The sequence below is a fragment of the Varanus komodoensis genome, unplaced genomic scaffold, assembly GCF_004798865.1.
Source record: "Varanus komodoensis strain SLA01 unplaced genomic scaffold, ASM479886v1 scaffold1, whole genome shotgun sequence".
In the NCBI taxonomy this organism is placed as follows: Eukaryota; Metazoa; Chordata; class Lepidosauria; order Squamata; family Varanidae; genus Varanus; species Varanus komodoensis.
In genome coordinates, this window is record NW_025335268.1 from 114,241,843 (window position 1) to 114,262,901 (window position 21,059).

At 42.0% G+C, this 21,059-nt stretch overlaps 1 protein-coding gene across 1 annotated transcript in view; it reads left to right on the forward strand.

Moving 5' to 3' along the window:
• Window positions 1-1,516: 1,516 nt before the first annotated feature.
• AK5 (adenylate kinase 5) overlaps window positions 1,517-21,059 on the forward strand; it is an 84,967-nt gene continuing 65,424 nt past the window's right edge. The window contains exons 1-5 of the mRNA XM_044440980.1: window positions 1,517-1,576; window positions 10,319-10,505; window positions 13,512-13,679; window positions 16,145-16,314; window positions 16,448-16,561. Of these exons, the coding sequence (XP_044296915.1) occupies window positions 1,517-1,576; window positions 10,319-10,505; window positions 13,512-13,679; window positions 16,145-16,314; window positions 16,448-16,561 (699 nt within the window). The remainder of the gene's footprint in view (window positions 1,577-10,318; window positions 10,506-13,511; window positions 13,680-16,144; window positions 16,315-16,447; window positions 16,562-21,059) is intronic.

Here is a 21,059-nt window from a genome sequence, read left to right on the forward strand (position 1 = left end):
GAAAGCCAATGGCCTTCAAAATACAGCAACACAGCCCTGTATCCGCTGCTTGGCAATGACCAATGGTCTCAGCATAGAGACATCTAACAGATGGAGTTTTGTTTTGGCTTTTTACTTTGCACTCTTTTTTCTCTTTACTCCTTCAATATGCATACCCAATTTAAAAGTCAAAGGACTGAGTCATTTCCAGTTTCTCATAAAGGGGCAAATAAAGGTCTCATAAAGTCCTTTCAGAGACAGAGGAAATCTAAGGTCATTATGGTGGCAAAAGGTTAATATTGCAATTTTAGATCTATCTTTTCAGAAGCAAACCTCACTGAGTCAATAGATATCACATGCACACATAAGGGGACCATGTATTTACAGAAGACAGCCTTCCACTTAGAGGGCTGCTAGAGGATTGTTAAATATTCTAAATGAGTCTTCTGTTTGAAGGACTATCCAGCTGAAGGAATGGTTGAGCTAAATATGCAGGAGGGCTGGCAGCTGCCTTGAATTTGCCCATCAATGGCATTTGGATGACAAACCATGCAAGACAGGCAGGTTATCGTGTCAGTCTTCTATGCTACGGTCATGTGTACTGTACTGTAGTTGTAACTATTTTTATATTGCATGCATACATATATATCACCATATGACAATTTTATGCAAATCTGTGCCTTTTTTTTTTGGCAGTTTGCTGTCCAGATGTCATCCATCCATCCATCCATTTCTGCCCCAGCTCCTTTTGGAAAAAAAAAATCATAACTGGAAAAAACTCTACTATGACCAGGATCAATTCTAACGAATGTCATCAGTGTGATCATATCTGACTGCCCTTGCAGTCTCCAGGAATCAGTCACCCCATCTGTCTCCAGCACTCTTCTCTCCTCACCCTTATCGGTTCAACATGCACATACGATACTACAGAGTTCAAACCAGCTCTTATTGGGTGTGTCCCTGAGGATGCGCATGAGGCTGCAAAAATCTTCATTTCAACAGTTTTCGCACTCCAACTTTAGGTAGAGAGTGGGTGGCCGTCATGGACTGGAGGAGACGCCTCAGGAAAGGCTTTCGGGACTCCGGACACTCTCCACGACCGACCAAGGTTACACCCCAGTCAAATGATTCGAGTGACGAGCTTCCCCTAGGCTGATTTCCCCCCGCTCTTCGTTCCTTCTCATCAGAGGGCGCCACGTGTGTGCAGGCGCAGCCCCTTGGTGATGCGCGTGTAAATAGGAGAGATATCGTGCGATTCGGAGTCATTTCCCCCCTCCTTCCCTGGCGCTTTTCCAGCAACCACCCACTCCCGCCCAGCAGCCTCCACAGCTTGAGCAGCGGCGCGCGGGCTGGGCTACGAGGCTAGATGCAGCTGAGGCGAGAACAGGAAGGCTCTGGCTCCTCTGTCTAATCTCCTTTTCTTCCGGGGGTCGGTTTCCGAGGCGAGCTGGGTGACAGGGAAAGGGTGCGATCCTCCGAGCAGAAGCACCAGCGAGCAGTACTGGCCGCGCCAGCGCCCCTTTCTCCGCCAGGCGGCATGAGCACCTGCGACGCCAAAGAGTATTTGACCAGGAGGGAGATCCCGCAGCTTTTCGAGGTAACAGCGCTCCTCGGCCGCCGATTGTCCTCAGTTCTCTCCAAGCGCTGTGTGTCTCTGAGTGGAGCAAGTTTAGAGGGAAGCGGAACGGTGAGGGAGACGGGGGTAGGCACTGGGTTAGGGTTGCGAAGATCCAGGGATGAAAAGCGAGGGAAGAACCGGGCGAGATGGATGAACTAGGTCAAGGTCGGTGATGGCAGCTGCCCGCACCAAGAGATAGGACTTACGTTGAAAGGGCTCTCCCTCAAGAGTTCGTAAAGCATAACTGACCTTTTTTCATCATGGTAGCATGGAGTGCCTTCCAGGTTTGCTGGCGTTCAGTCGTGGCATCCCTTAACGCTTCGGCATTCCCAGCTGAAGAACAGTCCTGGATCCTTGCTTCGTAGGAAATACTGGCCTCTATAGGCAAAGAAGGGAATTGGGGCAGCTGGTAGCTAAGGAGGAAGGGCTCTCCGCTCTCATTAGGTATCCAGGTGATACCTCTATAAGCTCTTGTCCCTGGCTTATAGATACGTTTCTACGGCTTCCTCTTCCTCGCTTGTTTGTGTTTCTCTGAGCTTGTCCTTTGTGGAGCAGAGAAAAGCGAACAGCATCCTCCTACTTTTAATGGAGCTGGGAGTGGTCTTGCTTCTGGTTGCATTGGCTCCTCCAGCTACTTGCGCAGCATTCATCAGACCTTGTGAGCTGGGAAATGTGCATGGAATTGGTGATCAGAAAGCAGAAGGTGGGGATGTGTCATTGTATATGGCACAATCAGAAAACTCCGCACATCTTGCTTCCATGACATATGTAAAGGAAGACAAATGGAGGAACTGTCTCTGTTATATTGCCCTAAGTTGCATTTCATGAGCATCCACTGATTGTGACTGTTGCTATCCAAACTTTTAACATTTTGAATTAAAGATGCCAATTCAATCATGTGTACTATTTGAAACAACAGGGATCTGGTTCAAAGCATGTTTAACTAAAAGTATTGGCACAATTTGGATCATAGTTTGCATTCCAAAGATAATATCCAGTCATTGAATTGTTGTGTGAGAATTTTCAACATAAAATAAATGTCAGGTATTCTCTGTTCTCAAAAGCATTTTATGTTTGTCATGTGACCATTTTACATTTTGAGAATCTCCAAGGAAGATCTTCCTTTTGAGTGAATGACTGAAAATATATTTCTAAAAGGCTACATTTGGGATTTATTGAAATAGTTAAATACTATTGTAAAGACTAGCCACCCCTGAGCAGTTGGCAGGGTTCACTTTCCTACCCTGCTTCTCTGGATCCCCAAATCCCAGGGCCAGACACTGGATTCAGCAGCTTGGGGAAAAACAGGTTTATTAAAAAAAACAAGGTAGACAACACAGGAGTAGAGGGCCTTAAAACACTATAAAATACAACACACACACAACAATGAGGGTAGGGAAGGAAACAGGGAATTGGAGAGCATCAGGTTCATTGAACTGATACTGTTTCGCTCCTCCAAAACCCCCAGGCCAGCTGGCCTCCTTGGACTAAAAATAACAAAACTAACTGTTCCTACCACTAACCCAGTATACAATCCTCAGTGTAACCTCCTTCCTTGTAGAATAGCACTGCATTCTTTTGCAGAGCCTCCGGAAGCAACAGGGAAGCTCTTCTCAGAGAGGAACCCCAATCTGTCCCAACTCCCTGATTTCATTTCATTACATCAAACCGGTGACTTGTGGGGTGACATCTCCTGACTGTACCAGGTGAGAATGGTATACCCTTTAGGCCTGAAATCTCTGGCCTTGTGGGGTGTGAATGGCTTTGTGTTTGGAAGTAATTTACAGTTACAGTTGTATTCCAGGTGCTATCAAGCCTCCTACTACCTTGGCACCTTGCATCTCTATCTGGCTGGAGCAGCCCAGGCTTCTGTACCTAGAGTTAACCCTTCATTAGCAGAGTGGCTCTCAACTGCTCTCCATTATACAAGTATAAAGGGATTAAGTGTAATTAATAAATTTCTAGTATTTAAATATCTCAGTAAATCACAAATAATCTCTGAAAAGTAGCAGAAATTTTTAGGACAACTGTGAAGTGGTTTTTTAACTATCTATAATAAAGGTATTTAAAGAATAGATTCTAACAGTGCAATGCTATACATGCTTGCATAAAAACCTCACTGAATTTAACAGGCTTAGTCCCTGCTAAGAGTGCATAAAATTGCAGCCTAACAGGACAATCCAATATATATCCTATATACACTCCTTGGATGTTGCTGCTGTCCTACTCTTCCTCCTTCCAAGCTGATCAGAGCAAAAACCTTCTAATTAGAAAATGTATTATGTTAAAGATGACCAGTGGGGCTGGTTTTGTGATATAAAAGAAGAGTATTGCAGACATCATTAACAAAAGACACAAGCAAAGGTAAAATATTGGTCATTAGGGAACTACAGTTCATTGATTCTAAAGGCTGATTCTAAATTGAATACCTGTCCTTTCTTCCAAACCAAAAAGACTAAAAATACTTGATTCAACCTTCAAGGCCAATTGCTGAGAACTTCTCAGTTGTTCAACCTGAAGCCATATGATTGAAGTAATGATGTTAAGTCTCCCCCCGCTTTCACAGTTTGTTCCCCTGAACACCCTGCCCCTACTTAAAACAGTCTCTGAGAATCAGACAGTTTCTATCTCTGGATTCAATGGCCTTGGCATCTCATCTGTGGATTCCATTTTCACCTCTTCTTCCACTTTGGATCAGAATCTGAGAAAACAATCTAGGCCCAAACCCCAGAGAAGTTTAACCTTGTAATCCTGAGTTTAACAGAGCTCATTCCTAAATAATTACTATTAGCTATAGCAGTTGAATTGGGTGAGGTTCCTATGTATATCTTATACATTTTGGCCTTGGAAAAGTTAAGAGTGGGATAGAAAATTTACCTGCATACATGGGCATAAGCATCACTGGATTTAAAGCAGGAAGTGTGGGAAATGGACAAAGTGGATAGCAGGAAAAAGGCCAGTGCCTATAAACTTCACAGAGGATACTTGCCTCAGAGTTGCTTCATTGGTAGGGAGAATGGATGGAGAGAAGCAAGAAAACAGCATGAGCTGCCAATATGGAATCATCATAGAATAGTAGAGTTGTAAGGAGCCAAGAAGGCCATCCTGTCCAGCCCCCTGATGTTGCAGGACACCAATTTATACCATCCCACTCACATGGGTGTCCAGTTTCTTTTTCAATGTCTCTAATGTGGGAGAGCCTCTTTACCATCCCATTCAGAACCTCTCTAGGCAATAGTTTCCACTGATATCTTTTTACTGATATCTAGCCTTAATTTGGTTTTCTCAACTTGAGTTGTCCTACAGGCTAGTATCAGTGAGAAGAGATCTTGATCTCTGTGACAGCCTTTGAGGTGCTTATAGAATGATATCATACCCCGCTCAGTCTTCTTTTCTCAAGATTGAACATGCCCAGTTCTCTCAGTCTTTCCTTATAGGGCAGTATTTCCAAACCCTGGATCATTTTTGTTGCCCTCTGGTGGACCCTTCCCAATTTTTCTGCAACTTTCTTAGAACTTGGTGCCCAAAACAGGCACAGTATTCCAGGTGAGGTCTGACTAGTGAGGAGTATAGGAGAACTATGACTTCTTGTGATTTGGAAGAAATACTTCTGTTAATGCATCCCAAAATAGCATTTGCCATTTTTACAGCTGTGCTGCATTGCTGGTTCATATTTAGCCTGTTGTTCACAATAACTCCAAGGTCTGTTTCTTTTGTTGAGTGACGTATTCCCCATCTTGTATTGATGCACCCGGTTTCCTTTTTTCTGCATGGAGGACTTGGCATTTTCCCCTATTGAATCTCATTCTGTTGGTTTCAGCCTAGCATTCAAGTTTATCAAGCACATGGTAGTAATGTCATGAGCCAAGCCGGCTAGAGCTAGTGGTCAGACTAGGTGGCTCAGGAGGCCCCTTCTGACTCACTCTGTTTCTATGTTTCTAAGATCACCCTGGATCTTCATTCTGTCTTCTAGGGTGTTTGCTATTCCACCCAATTCTGTATTGACTGCAAACTTTATCATCTTTCCTTGTATTTCCTCATTTATATAATTCATAAAGAGCACTGGGCCTAGGACTGAACCCTGTGACACCCCACTAGTTACCTCCCTCCAGTCTGAGAAGGTGCCATTGATGAGCACTCTTTCTGTCTTATTTAACAGCCAATTTTGGAGCAATCTAATATTTTTCTATCAAAATTTGTTGATATCAGAGGTTGTTGATATTTCTCCAGACAATCTTAATTCCGACTTGTGATTCATCTAGCCTGGCCGTTCGCATGATGTGCTCTGCATAGAAGTTAAATAGGCAGGGTGACCACCTAACCTTACTCCTCTCGCAATTTTGAGCCAATCAGCAGCTCCATGTCCAGTTCTCACTTGCTTATTGACCCGCATACAGGTTTCTCAAGAGACAAATAAGACAGTCTGGTACTCCCATCTCTTTCAGAACTTGCCACAGATTGTTGTGATCCACACAATCAAAGGCTTTAGAGTGGTCAATTAAGCAGAAGGAGATGTTTTTCTGGAACTCCATAGCTTTCTCCATGATCCAGCATATGTTGGCAATTTGATCTCTAGTTCCTCTGCTTCTTTGAAACCCTGCCTGTACTTCTGGTAGTTCTCAGTCCACATACTGCTGGAGCCTAGCTTGTAGGATTTTGAGAATAACTTTGCTAGCATGTGAAAAGAGCACAATGGTATGGTAGTTTGATCATTCTTTCGTGTTTCCCTTCTTTGGGATTGGAACGCAAACTGACCTTTTGCAATCCTGTGGTCACTGTTGAGTTTTCCAAATTTGCTGGAATATTAACTGCATCTTCTTTTAGGATTTTGAATAGCTCAGCTGGAATACTGTCACCTCCACCAGCTTTGTTGTTGCTCAGACTTCCTAAGACCCAGTTGACTTCACATTCCAGGATGTCTGTGAATGATAACCCATCATGGTTATCAGGGATGTTAAGCTCTTTCTTGTATAGTTCTTCTGTGTAATCTTGCCACCTCTTCTTAATCTCTTCTGCCTCTGTTAGGTCCCTGCCATTTTGGTCCTTTCTCATGCCCATCTTTGCATGAAACGTTCATATCTCCAATTTTCTTGAAGAGATCTCCAGTCTTCCCTATTCTATTGTTGTCTTCTATTTCTTTACACTGGGTGCCCCTGCACAGCATAGCTCATAGCGTTGTTGTGCTATACAAGCCCCTTCACCACGGCAAGACAGTGATCCATGAAAGGGGACAGAAATATGGTTTGTATAAATGAATACTTTGAACTTTGAAATGCACACATTTTCTTGAACCTTTCTGTTGATTCTCTGTGGTACTGTGAGTAAATCTAATCTATCAGCTTTAGTACTGTGCTTGAAGTAGAGACAAACTGCAGCCTCAAAAATGAGGTGGAAATTATATAAAATAGTTGTTTTACAAAAGTTGCCATATTATTAAAAGTTGGGTTTTTCACCTCTAAGCATTCCTACTTGAATATGAAAATGTGAAAGCATTCAAACTAATTAGGTCATAAGGTTCAATGACATTGCATGTTAAAACCAAGAGTTAGTAAACTGCTTTTGCCTAAGAACTGAGTGGAAGCTGTATTTTGAATGGACTTATAGTTTACAGTATTTACAGTTTCTTTCAAGTTACTATGAAAAAAGCTGCTCTGAGGCAGAAATGGGGAAAGAGGCAGAGCTTGTCCAAATTGATTCCCCGCCCTGCTCTTCAGCTCTTTATGTTGATACTGTTTTATTTACTGTGGAGTAGCTTTGTATGCTGGATCAGGTTTTCACAAAATAACAACCTATAGCATGTTGTCCAAACCCAGTCTATAGGTTGTATTATTCAACATGAAAGAACTGTTAATATGTGGGACCACTCAGATATTAGCCACTGGCTCCAACTGCATTCTGAAAAGGTACAGGCCTTGGTAGACTTCATTACATATGGGGAATGATATTTGACTACTTAAGCATAGGAAGGTGGTAAGTATTAATACTTGCATCATGAATGTCAAAGAACTATGTAAATAGAAGAGACCAGTGATTAATCTGTCTAGCATGTTCCTTACCAGTACTCATTAACACAACTTGCTAAGAAAATTTGTGATGTGTTCTAGTTAATATGCATAACATCCTATAGCAAATTCCCCATTTTTCCTATGCAATCAGTTACTGTAAAACCAAGCTTAACAAAAACAAAACATCCAAATATCGCCATTGATGTTAAATATTCACAGATCCAACCATCAGGCAGCACCATAGCAACTTTATTAATCACTTTCTCTGCTTCATATTATTCCATTTGTGCTTGAAAATGCAGGAAAGTTCATTTCTCAGCAGTCAACTGAATCTATATATGGCTTGGAAAAAGTATATAGATAAAATTAGTGAGGAATCTTCAGGATGGTGGCTGGTGATGAGCAGGGTCCCCCAGGGCTCTGCCCTGATACTGATCTTGTTCAGTCTTTTCATCAATGACCTGGAAGAGGGGATGACCAGTCTGCTGATCAAATTCTCCGACAATACTAAAATGGGGATGGTGGCCACAACTGAGGAGCAGGTACTCCAGATCCAGAAGAATCTGGACAGATTATGGAAGTGGGCAGGCGACAAAAGCAAGTGCAAGGTGTCATATGTTCAGGGACAAGTGACTGGAGAGCAGCACTTATGAAACGAATCTCCAGGTACTGGTCGACTGCAGGCTAAACATGAGTCAGCAGTGTGATGTGGTGGTCAAGAGGGTGAATGCCACCCTTGGCTGCATAGCCAGAAAAATGGCTTCTATGTAGATCGAGAGAGGTATCACTACCACTTCATACAACTCCGGTGCGCCTGCAACTGGAGTACTGTGTTCACTTCTGGGCTTCACATTACAGGAAGGATATAGCCAGGTTAGAGACAGTGCAGCGTAGGGCCACATGGATGGTGGCCGGATTGCAGGGAAAGCTGTATGAGGCAAAGCTGAGGGAACTGGGTTTTTCAGCCTGGAGAAGAGGAGACTCCGAGGGGATCTGTTGGCGACATATAGGTACATAAGGGGGTGTCACACAGAGGTGGGTAGAGACCTGTTCTCCCCTGCAGAGGAGGGCAGGAGGTGCTCCAATGGAGCCAAGCTCAAGCATCCAAGGTTAGATCCTTAGATGCCAGGAAGCACTTTCTGACAGTTAGGACCCCAAGGGTATGGAATGGGCTTTCACAGGAGGTGGTTGAAGCCCCATCGGTGAGGATGTTCAAGGATAGACTGGACATGCACATGGTAGGCATGTCATGAGTGGAGCTGGCTGGAGCCAGGGGTCAGACTAGATGGCCCTGGAGACCCCTTCTGACTAATTCTGTTTCTATGTTTCTAAAATATTGAAAGTAGATAAAAAATAAAGAAAAATATCCTAAAACATAACCTACAGAAAGATTCAAGACTTGGAATATATAAGTGTCGAGATAAATATTCATCTCCAGAAAAGACAATACCAGTGCTTCTGCTATATAGTACAACATGACAATTTACCAGCTTACATTCTACTACCTAAGAAAGTGATTTACCCCTGGCTTATTATCAAAGTGTGTATCAGCAGTATTAGAAATTGTCAAAATAGCACGCACAAACTTTTAACATCACATGAATATGAAATAGTCAGAAGTCTTATATATCACTTCTGCCCAAGGAAGTCTAGGTGGGCCCCAAGGAACAGAGGGACAATTTCGCAAACTATTCCTACCTCTCACTGACTGATCCATGATGGAAGGGAGTAAAGAATGATAGAATGTGATTCTATCTGCTTAATTTTTATTAAAGCTCCACAGCTGTAGCTGAGGAAAAAGGTGAGCATCCTTTCAGAAGGCTTAGCAAAAGACAGGGGGAGGTTTCTCCTCTTGCAGGAGAAATATATCAATAGTTAGCCCTGCCTTCTAATGGGAATGAGAAGTAAAACTTTTCCTGTCAGCTTCATCTTCTGCTGACCAAGACTAGAACTTAGGAAAAACAGGAAATACAAAATTGAGTGCATAATGTTGGAGTTATCTTAATAAATAAGTTTTATACATTAAAATATAGAAAAGCCTTGTCTGTTCTTTCTCCCCCTCCCCCATCTACAAGGTTTTTCCTTCCTAGTTTCTTTCCTGGAAAAAGAAAAAACAGCCCCAAGCTATGTGAATGATGGACCTGTTCTCAGTTCCTTGAAACAATGTTGCAAGCTGATTGGGGCAGCTATTCTTCCTTTGCAATGTAAAAATACCTAGCCAGCTCATGCTTTGTCTTAAGGAATTTTCTATTTCTGAAAATCAAAACCTGTTAGAATTCTATAATCCCTGATTCTTTTATTTGTTACCTGTTACTCAAGCTTTCAATTGGGTCATGATGTTTTTCCTGATGTCTGTAATGATTTTTCAATGTTTCTGTGTTATGTTTTTGTGCTTCCCCTTTGCCCTCACCTTCTCACCCATTCAGGGTCGCGTCACTGTCCTGAAACTGTGTACATGATCCACAACTCAGAAAAACTCTGTACATGCTCTAGAAAGCTCATGGTCTGTTTGGCTTACTGGCTACCCAACAGCGCTGTTGTTTTTTCTCTGTCAGAGAGGGGTATCTGGGTATCCTGCCAATAAATTGCTGAAACTGTGTGAATCTAAATGTACATTCTCTCAGTCCTGCGATTCCCAGATTTCTGACAATTAGCATTAGTATTCTTTGTTCAGCCTGCAGCTGATTATAAATCATTTTGGGGTGTTATGTTTCAGAGTTTGTTGAATGGATTAATGTGCTACAAACCTGATGATCCAGTTGAATACCTGGAAGACTGTTTACAAAAAGTGAAGGAGCTGGGAGGAGCAGAAAAAGTAAAATGGGACACTTTTGTCAGTCCAGAAAAACGTACACTACCTCCTCTTAATGGCAGCCAGTCGAGAAGAGCATTTTTCAGAAATGGTAAGATGGATTTATGTCACAGTCATGTTTCAGCTTAGATTTAAATGAAGAGATGAATAGACTTGGGAAACCACTATGTGGTGCCTAATGGCTGGGGTCCACAGTGGACACTTCTTTAAGTACATTTAAATATAGTGTGATCATGGTGTGCAGTCTTCTGGCTTGTGTCAGTAAGTAGAACAAATTTCAGTAAATGGTAGCCATGCCAAAATACATCTGTATAGTGGTTTCAGCTGTTTAAGAATTTGTCGTAATTTTAATCTGGATTCTAACTCAGATGCATTGCTCAAGAATGCTTGAGTGCATATATCTTTAACCCTATGCACAATGGTACTTACAATGAGTGACCATATAGATGTGTGCTTTGTATTCTATACAGCATGGCCCATAATTTTTGCACCAGTGTATGTCAGAATTGTTGGAATTTTCTTGAATGCAGCTGTGATTACTGTTAAACAATGAAATCAGTTCCACTGCAGCAAGCAGCTAGGACATAATCCACTTCTCTGTAATTGATTGGCATTGAATGTACAGAATTCTGACATTTTCTAAATGTTGCCAAATATATATAAAAATAACTTATTTAGACTGTGCAAAAATGCCAAACAGATTAACTAATGTACTTTCTTAGAAATATACAGAGCCACTCATATGCAATAATCTGATCGGCAATGCTAATATAATTAACATTGTTTATACCAAACATCTAGGAAGTAGTCTCTAACTCAGCTAATACTTTAAGCCAGACCAAAAAGCTGACTGTGGGTACCATACAATGTTTGAGATAATAATTCTGAGGAAAATTATTCATCTTGTCCCCATAATGATACTAAAATTCCTCTTTTTCCTCATGCATTTCATGCTTTTTGGGTGCTATAGGCCTTCATCAAATCAAACCATTCATATAACATCTGATAAAATAATTCTGGAATGGTGTCTTAAACCTCCATTTAAAATCAAACTTACAAAGATTTACAAGAAATATAACAGCTAATAACAGTCTGTAATCTGCTCCCCTACTGTTATCTTCTACATGTGATTCAACAGGTTGATAATGGGTTGTTGTTTGCTGTAGGTAAGTAACTAAAATTGCAAGACTTACCAAATAAATAAATAATTCCACAAATACTAAATGTATAGTTAAGGCTCCATCAACACAGTATTTTACCAAGTCAATAAAACCAAAATGCTATCCATCTACTTAGCATACTAGTCATTCACAGAGTCTATTCACAATGCCAAGAATTTCCAGTAAACCATCCTCTTAAAGCAGGGGTCCTCAAACTTTTTCAGCTGGGGGCCAGTGGAAAGGTGCCGGTGCTAGCCACGGGCTGGAAAGGTGGTGCTGGCAGTGCAAGTGGGCCGGTGAGGGGGCGGGGGTGGTGCATGCAGGTGCGTGCACTGAGGTGGTGGGGTGTGTGGTGAGGTGCACGCAGATGGGCAGGCGCGTACAGTGAGGGGAGGGGAGGCAGGTGCACAAGGCAGTGGATTGCTCGCTTGGAGATCTCTGAGCGAGCAAACCACTGCCTCCCTGTGCACGGAGCGATATATATTTAGAACTATATTAGAACTATTTCCCAATGCTTTCCTTAAGAAGCTGTTGTAATCTGCTTGATTTATAATCACAACCTGTGTCAGTCAGTTAACTAAATACTCAGTTTGCTGGATTCACACAACACAACATTGCTAGACAAGCAGTGAGTAGCTGGTCTTTTGCAGTCCCTGTTATACTGTTGAAATTATGCCCAATTCTCCATGTGGTAGCACCCATCCCAGCAGCAAGCAGAGTAACAAAAAGTGGGCTGAGGACTCCTTGGCCAGGAAAGAGTTTACACTTGACTCAGATGCCTGGCTGCTTCAGCCAGGTGATGATTCGAGGAAAGCAAGGCACCATGGCTGCAGAAGGGCTTGATAGTGCCTGGAATGCAAAAAACAAACAAACAACACCCCCAAATACAGCAAATTACTTCCAAGGTTACAGATTGCAGGGCCAAAAGGTATACAATTCTCACCTTGGTAATGTCAGGAGATGTCACCACGTGAGTCATTTGTTTGATCTAACAGGGATAAAAACTGGGGATCAGCACAGATTGGGGTTCCTATTCCAGGAAAGTTTCCCTGTTGCTGATGGAGGCTCTGCCAAATGATGCTGTGCTATTCTACAAAGGAGAAGGCTACACTGAGTACTGTATATTGTGTTAGAGCTGGGAACAGCTAGTTTTGTTACTTTGGGTCCAAGGTGACCAATTGTCCTTAGGGGTCTTGGGGGAGCTGAAAATGTGTGCATTTAGTGACAGTGCTGCTATCCAATTCCGTTTTTCCTTCTCTACCCTCTTTGGTGTGTGTATGTTGTGAGTTATGGTGTAGGGAGAGACCCTCCACCCCTGTTCTGTTAATCCTGTCTTTTAATAAGCAAGTTTTCCCTAATGCTTGGGTTATTGCGTGCCGAATCCAGTGTCTGGCCCCAGGATTTGGTGAACAGGAAATGGAGGGCTGGAAATTGTACCCTGTGAGCACAGGGAGGTGCGGACTCCAGGATGGCTGACCGTTACAATTAGTTGCTGAAATTCAGCAGGAAACCACTGCAGATCCTTAATGTCAAATGCCAGGTGAAATGTCAACCCGTTAAGGATTTGTGGGAGTTGCAGCTGAATTTTCTTGCTGCCACTACACTGCACTGCCAAATTTAGGCTCTTGGGTCAGTTGAAGTTGTTTATCCCTGTACTAGAGATTTGCAGCCAAACATCTGGCTGGCTATTTCAAACAAGAGAGAATTCATCATCTCTGCAGCATCCTGCCATATGCAACTCTTCTCTCTGTTCATTCTGCCTCCCAAGTTTTCTTCCCTTGTCATACTAAAGAGGAAAGACCTCTTTGAAAACCCTCCTTTAAATATTAAGTAGGCATAATTCTGTATGATTATTCAATGAAATATTCTTGATTTTAATGACTGATAAATGTAAAAAGAATCCTAGTTCTGATACGTCTTTTCTTTCCATTTTGTAGTGATGCCAGACAATCCCAACTTCCCTTATCGGCGGTATGACCGACTGCCTCCAATCCACCAGTTTTCCATAGAAAGTGACACGGATCTCTCAGAAACAGCTGAACTTATTGAGGAATACAATGTATTTGAACCTACAAGACCAAGGCCTAAAATCATTCTTGTTATAGGTAGGGTAGGATGCAAAGAGGCAGGCAGTCCTGGGGGGTCGGGGGGAGAACCAGTAGAATTATAATGAATTAACTGTAATGTTTAACCACATCACCAATGGATTAACTGCTTAAAACCAGTGCCACTATGCATACTTTGTTGGAAGATACGAGATGAAGGTACATGACATGAACAAATTGACAAATTAACATTTAGAAATATGTATTTGTAATATTTTCAGCAACTTGCCTACATTTTGAAGTGTATGTATATTTTTTGTGCTTCAGGTACTGCCCAATGCAATAGGTGGTTTAGGGAACTGTGCCTTCAGGGAACTAGGCAGGAAACCTCTAGAGGCATAAGGGGGAACTGTTACCCCTTGGAACAGGATTTATGCAGCCTGTTGCATCCCTGAATTTCCTAGATTTCTTTCCATAGAAGTAGCTCTGTACAGGCTATATTTTTGACTCGTGCAAAGTAAGGAAAATATTCAGTTTTAAAATCTTTTGAACACTAATCTCCCTTATATGGAGAATTTTATCTCTGTTTGTGGATAAAACTATTCCATCTGTAGGAAAATCCCTTTCTGCTGTGTCACTTTAAAACATGCTTAAGTTTTATATTTTAGAACTTGGCCCTCTTCTTTTGCTGCCAATTCTCTTGGGATACTTAAAATCCTCCTAGTATCTTGGTATAAGAGGCTTAGGCATGAGCATCAACACTTGAGGCAGCATGAACTCTTAACCTAAGCAGTGGTTTCTTAAGGAACAATTTTTATGTAAAGGAATAGAGTGTTGCTCCAATTACAGGATGGGAAAACTTAAATGGAGGTAACCCTTGGTTACCATACATAAGAAAAGACTCTTCCCTGCTAATACGCTGTCAATAGCTTTCTTTCTTGATCTAATTTCCATAAATCTACCATAGCCAATCTCTCACAACCTGGAATTCCTGTTCTACAGTAGTTTTTCTCTACTTTCAACTGATTCAAAACATTTTTACTCCAATTGCTCCAGTTGTTGCTATCTGAAATCCGCTTCAAAGTATTTTTAGTTTCTGTTGGCCTACAGTAATTAAGACATACAAAAAGAATAGCTATCCAGATGTTTTGGCCTTCAACTCCCATCATTCCTCACCACTGGCTAGGGTAACAATAATATTATACTTTCATAAAGTTATTGCTTGTGTTAATCAACACAATCAAAATATTTCTCCAATACTTAATGTAAAAGTTCCATGGAAGAAAATAGGATGGCTGTTTTGGGAGCATTCACCTGAATGAAAAACCATTCTAACTAGTATTTTATTTATTTTATTTATTTATTAAAACATTTTTATGCCGCCCCATTCGCCGAAGCCTCGGGGCGGCTTACAAGCAATAAATAAAAGCAATTATAAAATAAATCACACACATATAAACATTAAAAATCCAAAAAATACAATATAAAATAAGCCGCCCTGGCCAGATAAGATCAAATAATATTAACAGTTAAAATACCGCTTAAATAAAAAGGTCTTCGCCTGGCGCCGAAGAGCAAATAACGACGGCGCCAGGCGGACCTCTCTGGGGAGCGCATTCCATAACTTAGGCGCCACTGCTGAGAAAGCCCTCCTCCGAGTAGCCACCCTCCTAATTTCTCTCACGGGGGGCTCCCGGAGAAGGGCCTCTCCCGCTGATCTCAAGGGGCGGCTGGGCATATATGGATGTAAGCGCTCCTTCAGGTAACCAGGACCCAAGCCGTTTAGGGCTTTATAGGTCATTACCAACACCTTGAATTTGGTCCGGACTTCAATGGGAAGCCAGTGAAGCTGACGGAGAACTGGAGTCATGTGACCATAGTATTAAAGTGTTCAGTCACAAATGTTTGTTTCTGTATATAGTTTGTTGCTATTCATTTGGTTAGAAAGATCATTTATCATGACTTAAGTTTTGTATGCTATATGGGAGTATGAAAACAATAAAAACTACTGAAGCACAGCATTACAACCTGTTGTGGACCATTGTGGTCAAGACAAAGTGAGGAAAGAAAACTGTTCTAAACACTGGCAACAAATATTATTGCCTTGGTGTTTGGGTATGCAATGCATTGGTTTGGCATTTTAGTAACGCAAAGTCTTAATCTAGGCTCAGTTCAGTTTGCCAAATGATCTTCTGTCTTTGACTTTTCTGTTCGAGGGGCTGTAGAGTTGCTGAGTCACATTCTAAATCTGCACAGCAAAGCTCCTAGTGTTGAGTGGGGTGAAAAGTGATGAAACCTATATCTGCTTTAGGGGAGGTGACTAAGGATTTTAAATTGTGGAATTTACAATTAAAAATACTGTAATAACTGAGTTGGTTTTGGCCTCCTCCTTTTTCCCATAAGAGCCCTCCCCTCAGTGTTATCTAAAATGTTACATGTCTTACTTGGGTGGGAATTGTTGGCAGTAGATTCTGAGTAGTTTGCAAGGAACCTGAGAAACCTAAGATCCTTGTTTCTGCTTATAGGTGGCCCAGGAAGTGGAAAGGGAACCCAGAGTTTAAAAATAGCAGAACGCTATGGATTTGAGTACATTTCTGTTGGTGAATTGTTAAGAAAGAAGATCCATGACACAAGTAGTAATCGGAAGTGGAGCCTGATTGCTAAGATAATTACTACAGGGGAACTAGCCCCACAGGTAAAACTGTATAGGGATATGATTTTGGGGGCGGGGGGGGCAAGGGTTCTGCAAAAGTTGTTCAGTCATTATTACTATGCATTACTACAATGAAATAATAAACCTTATTTTATTTTTAAAATAAAAATACAAGGAAACGACCATTACTGAAATAAAGCAGAGATTAATGCAAATCCCTGATGAAGAAGGTATTGTTATTGATGGATTTCCAAGAGATGTTGCTCAAGCCCTTTCATTTGAGGACCAAGTAAGACATTTCTTACTTTTCTTTAAAACCTTTTGTTGCCTCATATCTGTTATGCTCTTTATGTTAAGAAGCTCATCTGTAGAAAGCTGAAATGTTACTGTTTTCTGTTCAGTGGGCATAGTTACAGAATATTATTATTATTATTATTATTATTATTATTATTATTATTATTATAACATTTCTATGCCGCCCCTTGCCGAAACCTCAGGGCGGCTTACAACATGATAAAATACATTGAAATACAATAGTACATAATAAATTACCATTAAATATAACAATACAAAAAATACATTGATTTACAAATACAAAATTAAAATTATCAGTATAAAATAAAAATATAGGAGGAGAAAGAAAAGGAAGAAGAAGTTGCCCAGGCCAGATCATATGTTTTAACAATTGAAATGATGTTTAAATAAAAAGGTCTTTACCTGGCGCCGAAAAACCAGTAACGACGGTGCCAGGCGGACCTCTTTGGGGAGTGAATTCCATAGGTTGGGCGCCACCGCAGAGAAAGCCCTCCTCCGGGTACTTACTCTCCTAATTTCTTTCATGGAGGGTTCCTGGAGAAGGGACTCTCCCGCAGATCTCAAAGGGCGGTCGGGCATATACGGACGTAAGCGCTCGTGCAGGTAGCCAGGACCCAAGCCGTTTAGGGCTTTGTAGGTCATAATCAACACCTTGAATTGGGCCCGGGCTTCAATGGGAAGCCAGTGAAGCTGATGGAGGACTGGAGTCATGTGAGCATAACGCCCCGTCCCCGTCAGCAACCTGGCAGCTCTATTTTGCACCAATTGAAGTGTTCGGACTGTCTTCAGGGGAAGCCCCACGTAAAGCGCGTTACAGAAGTCTAGGCGGGAAGTCACCAGCGCGTGTGTCACCGTCGCCAGGCAGTCGTATTCCAGGTAGGGGCGCAGCTGATTAATCAGCCGAAGCTGAAGGAAGGCGTTCCTCGCTACCGCTGTCACCTGAGCTTCCAAAGAAAGCTCCGGGTCGAGGAGTACACCTAAGCTGCGGACCTTATCCCTAAGAGGGAGTGTTGCACCATTCAGGACCAGGTCAAATCCACCCTCTCCGAAACCCGATCCGCCAACCAACAGGACCTCCGTCTTGTCTGGGTTGAGTTTCAGTTTATTGGCCCTCATCCATTCCCTTACCTCGGCCAAGCACCGGTTCAGCACAGCCACTGCCTCACCTGGATTAGTGGAGAATGAGAGGTAAAGCTGGGTATCATCAGCGTATTGATGATTCCGCAGCCCACACCTCCTGATGACCTCTCCCAGCGGTTTCATATAGATGTTAAATAGCAGAGGGGATAGAATGGAGCCCTGTGGTACCCCATGGCATAGCTGCCATGACGTAGAGACATGGTCCCCCAGCACTACCTTCTGGAATCGACCGTCGAGATAGGAGCGGAACCACTGCAAAGCAGTGCCTCCAACCCCCAATCCCGCAAGTCTATCCAGAAGGATACCATGGTCGATGGTATCGAAAGCCGCCGAGAGGTCCAGAAGAACCAACAGGGATGTACTCCCCCTGTCCTTCTCCCTGCACAGGTCGTCGTACAGGGCGACCAAGGCAGATTCAGTACTGTACCCGGGTCTGATATTCATTGTAATTCATTGTATTCATTGTAAATATCTCATTATAGTCTAATAACAGGTCATTTTCTTGACCTACCTTTTGGGAATATAATGATTCCATGCTTTCAAAACCAGTCAGAACTTTGTCATATAGCTAACAATGACAGTGCTTTCTTATATATGTAATTAAATCATTCCGAAGGGAAAAGAAAGATACAATGTAACAAACCATATTTTTCATACAGTGATGATTTTAAAAGCAAAGAGAAAAGGTTATTCCTTAATTGCTCATCTTCAGTACTCATGAGGAACAGTACAAATCCAGCAGCATATTTCCCCCCAATTAAAGATTATTTCAGGCTGCGTACACCAGGATACAGCACTGAAGTGGTCTTTCCTACTATGCAAAAGTTAAGTAACGGTATACCTTTTATTGGAGAACACAGCAAATGTTTCAATATCACAGAAGTGCCCAGCTTCTGGTACAAAAAAAATATAACTGGACAGTACAGTGATTTAAAGTGTGAATTCAATGGAAATTACTTCTAAGAAGAAATATATGGGATTACAGTATGAATAGTTCTTGATAGTGATGTACATTGCTGGGCATTTTGACTGTAGAATATCTTAAAAGTTGATTTTACAGGGGAAATGGCTACCTTTTTGAACAGATTCTTAGAGTACTTTTTTTTTTCTTGAGCCCATTTAGGAGGCAGTTTTAACATTGCTTATAAATAATGCTACCCTTCAAGTACCCTTTAAGGAAGTGCAATGCTTTAGTAGGATGAGAATTTCAGTAATTTTTTTAAAGTAAGTCAACTAATTAATTCATGTAATTGCATGCTATTTTATAAAATACTTGATCAATATTTTATCTTGATCAAGTAATATAACATTTTGCTAACACTTCAAACAATACTTAAATTTAAACAGTGACTGTGGAAAGTCTGACTCTGGAATGTGGAAATGGTTCAGCAGCTGATACAATTACTTGAAAGGACTTTTTGTCACATGCTAGTGCCAAATTGGCTCCCTGGTTTTCATAGAAACTGGTTTCAAGTAAACAGCAGAGTGATAGTGCTGGAAAACTAATGGTGACTCCCATAAAATATAGATTATAGCCAGTTTGAGGACCTGCTCCATGGTGGGAATCTCATTGCTCTCTGGCCATTGAAACCATAAAGAATCAGATAGCAGAGATGCTCCTAATATTGAAGTAGGAGGTCCTTTGTTGTTGGGAGTGAGAGGGATGGTTGATTTGGGCACATGTTCTCATGGAGTGCTGGCTGCAGTTCAGAAGATTCAGAATCAGAATGTGAAGCAGATTAAAGGGGCATTGGGGAGGATGGGACATGCCAAGACACTGAAATGAGGAAGGTGGACATGCTTATCTCAAGGTCAGATTATTTGTAAGGGCAGGCAGTTTCTGGGAATAATGAAGAGGTACAGCTGGCGGGAGGGTACTCCGAGAGTGATGGGTTCTCAGACAAAGGCCAGGTGCCCCCAGCTCTTGACCCCTGGATGAGGCATCAGCAGAGGTGGACAGCCCAATTTAATGATTGGTACATGGAGAGGAGCTGTGCTCACTTTCAGAAAGCCCCTCCTGAACAGGTGGGGCCTAGGTATATTCATAAGGAGAGTTCCTGGAGGTAAACACTAGATTCATTTCAGTGAACAGCTCTGCACATGTTCAGTGGTTCATTTGTGTGTTTTGTGCTTTTTGGTCAATAAATACACTTTGCAAGGAAAATACAGTGGTACCTTGGCTCACGAACGCTTCAGTTGATAACCAAACTGGGTCATTAACGGAAATTTTGGAAATTTTGTTTCAATTAGCGAACTCTGCATCGGGTGATGACCACAATCATGTCCATCTTTCCCACATGAGCATGATCGCAATTGTGGCCATCTTCCTTGCTCATGGTCACAGACAGACCTGTGGTCACTTGCTGTGAAGCTTATTGAATAATGGCTCCAAAGAAAGTGCAGAGCAAGCATGGTGGTAAAAAGAACATGCAGAGTGGTAATGAAGGTGACCAGAACGTGCAGAGCAAGAATGGTAAGAAGAAGGTTTTGAAGAAAATAACCATTGAATTGAAGAAGGAACTTGTAGAAAAGCATGAGCGTGGTATTCATGTGACTGATCTGGCCTCTGAGTACAAGATGGCAAAGTCGACAATCTCGACTATTTTAAAGAGTAAAGATGCCATCAAAGGAGCTGATGTGGCAAAAGGAGTAACACTGCTGAGTGAGCAGAGGACTCAAGTGCCTGGAAGAGGTGAAAAAACTTTTGTTAGTGTGGTTGAATGAGAAACAGCTGGCAGGTGATAGCATTAGTGAAGCTATGATCTGTGAAAAAGCCAGGAAATTGCACAGTGATTTACTGCCAAAAAAAAAAAAAAAAAGCCAGTAGAGGGTGGTTTGATAATTTCTGCAAGAGAAGTGGCATCCACAGTGTGATAAGACATGGTGAGGCTTCCAGTTCTGACAAGGCTGCTGCAGAAGCCTACAAGAAAGAATTCACGGAATTCATGAAGGCAGAAGGATACATCACTCAACAAGCGTTCATCTGTGATGAAACAGGGCTCTTCTGGAAGAAGATGCTGAACAGAACCTATATCACACAGGAGGAAAAGGCACGGCCGGGGCACAAGCCCATGAAGGACAGATTGACCCTTTTGCTGTGTGTGAATGCAAGCGCCAATCTGAAGATTAAGCCATTACTGGTGTACCATTCCCAGACTCCTCATGCATTCAAGGAACAGAATGTGAATAAGGCTAGACTGCCTGTCATGTGGAGGGCCAATGCGAGGGCTTGGATCACAAGGCAATTGTTCATGGAATGGCTGCTTGAGGTGTTTGCACCCACCGTTAAGACAACCAACTGCCTGAAAGTTGCCTTCTTCTGATGGACAATG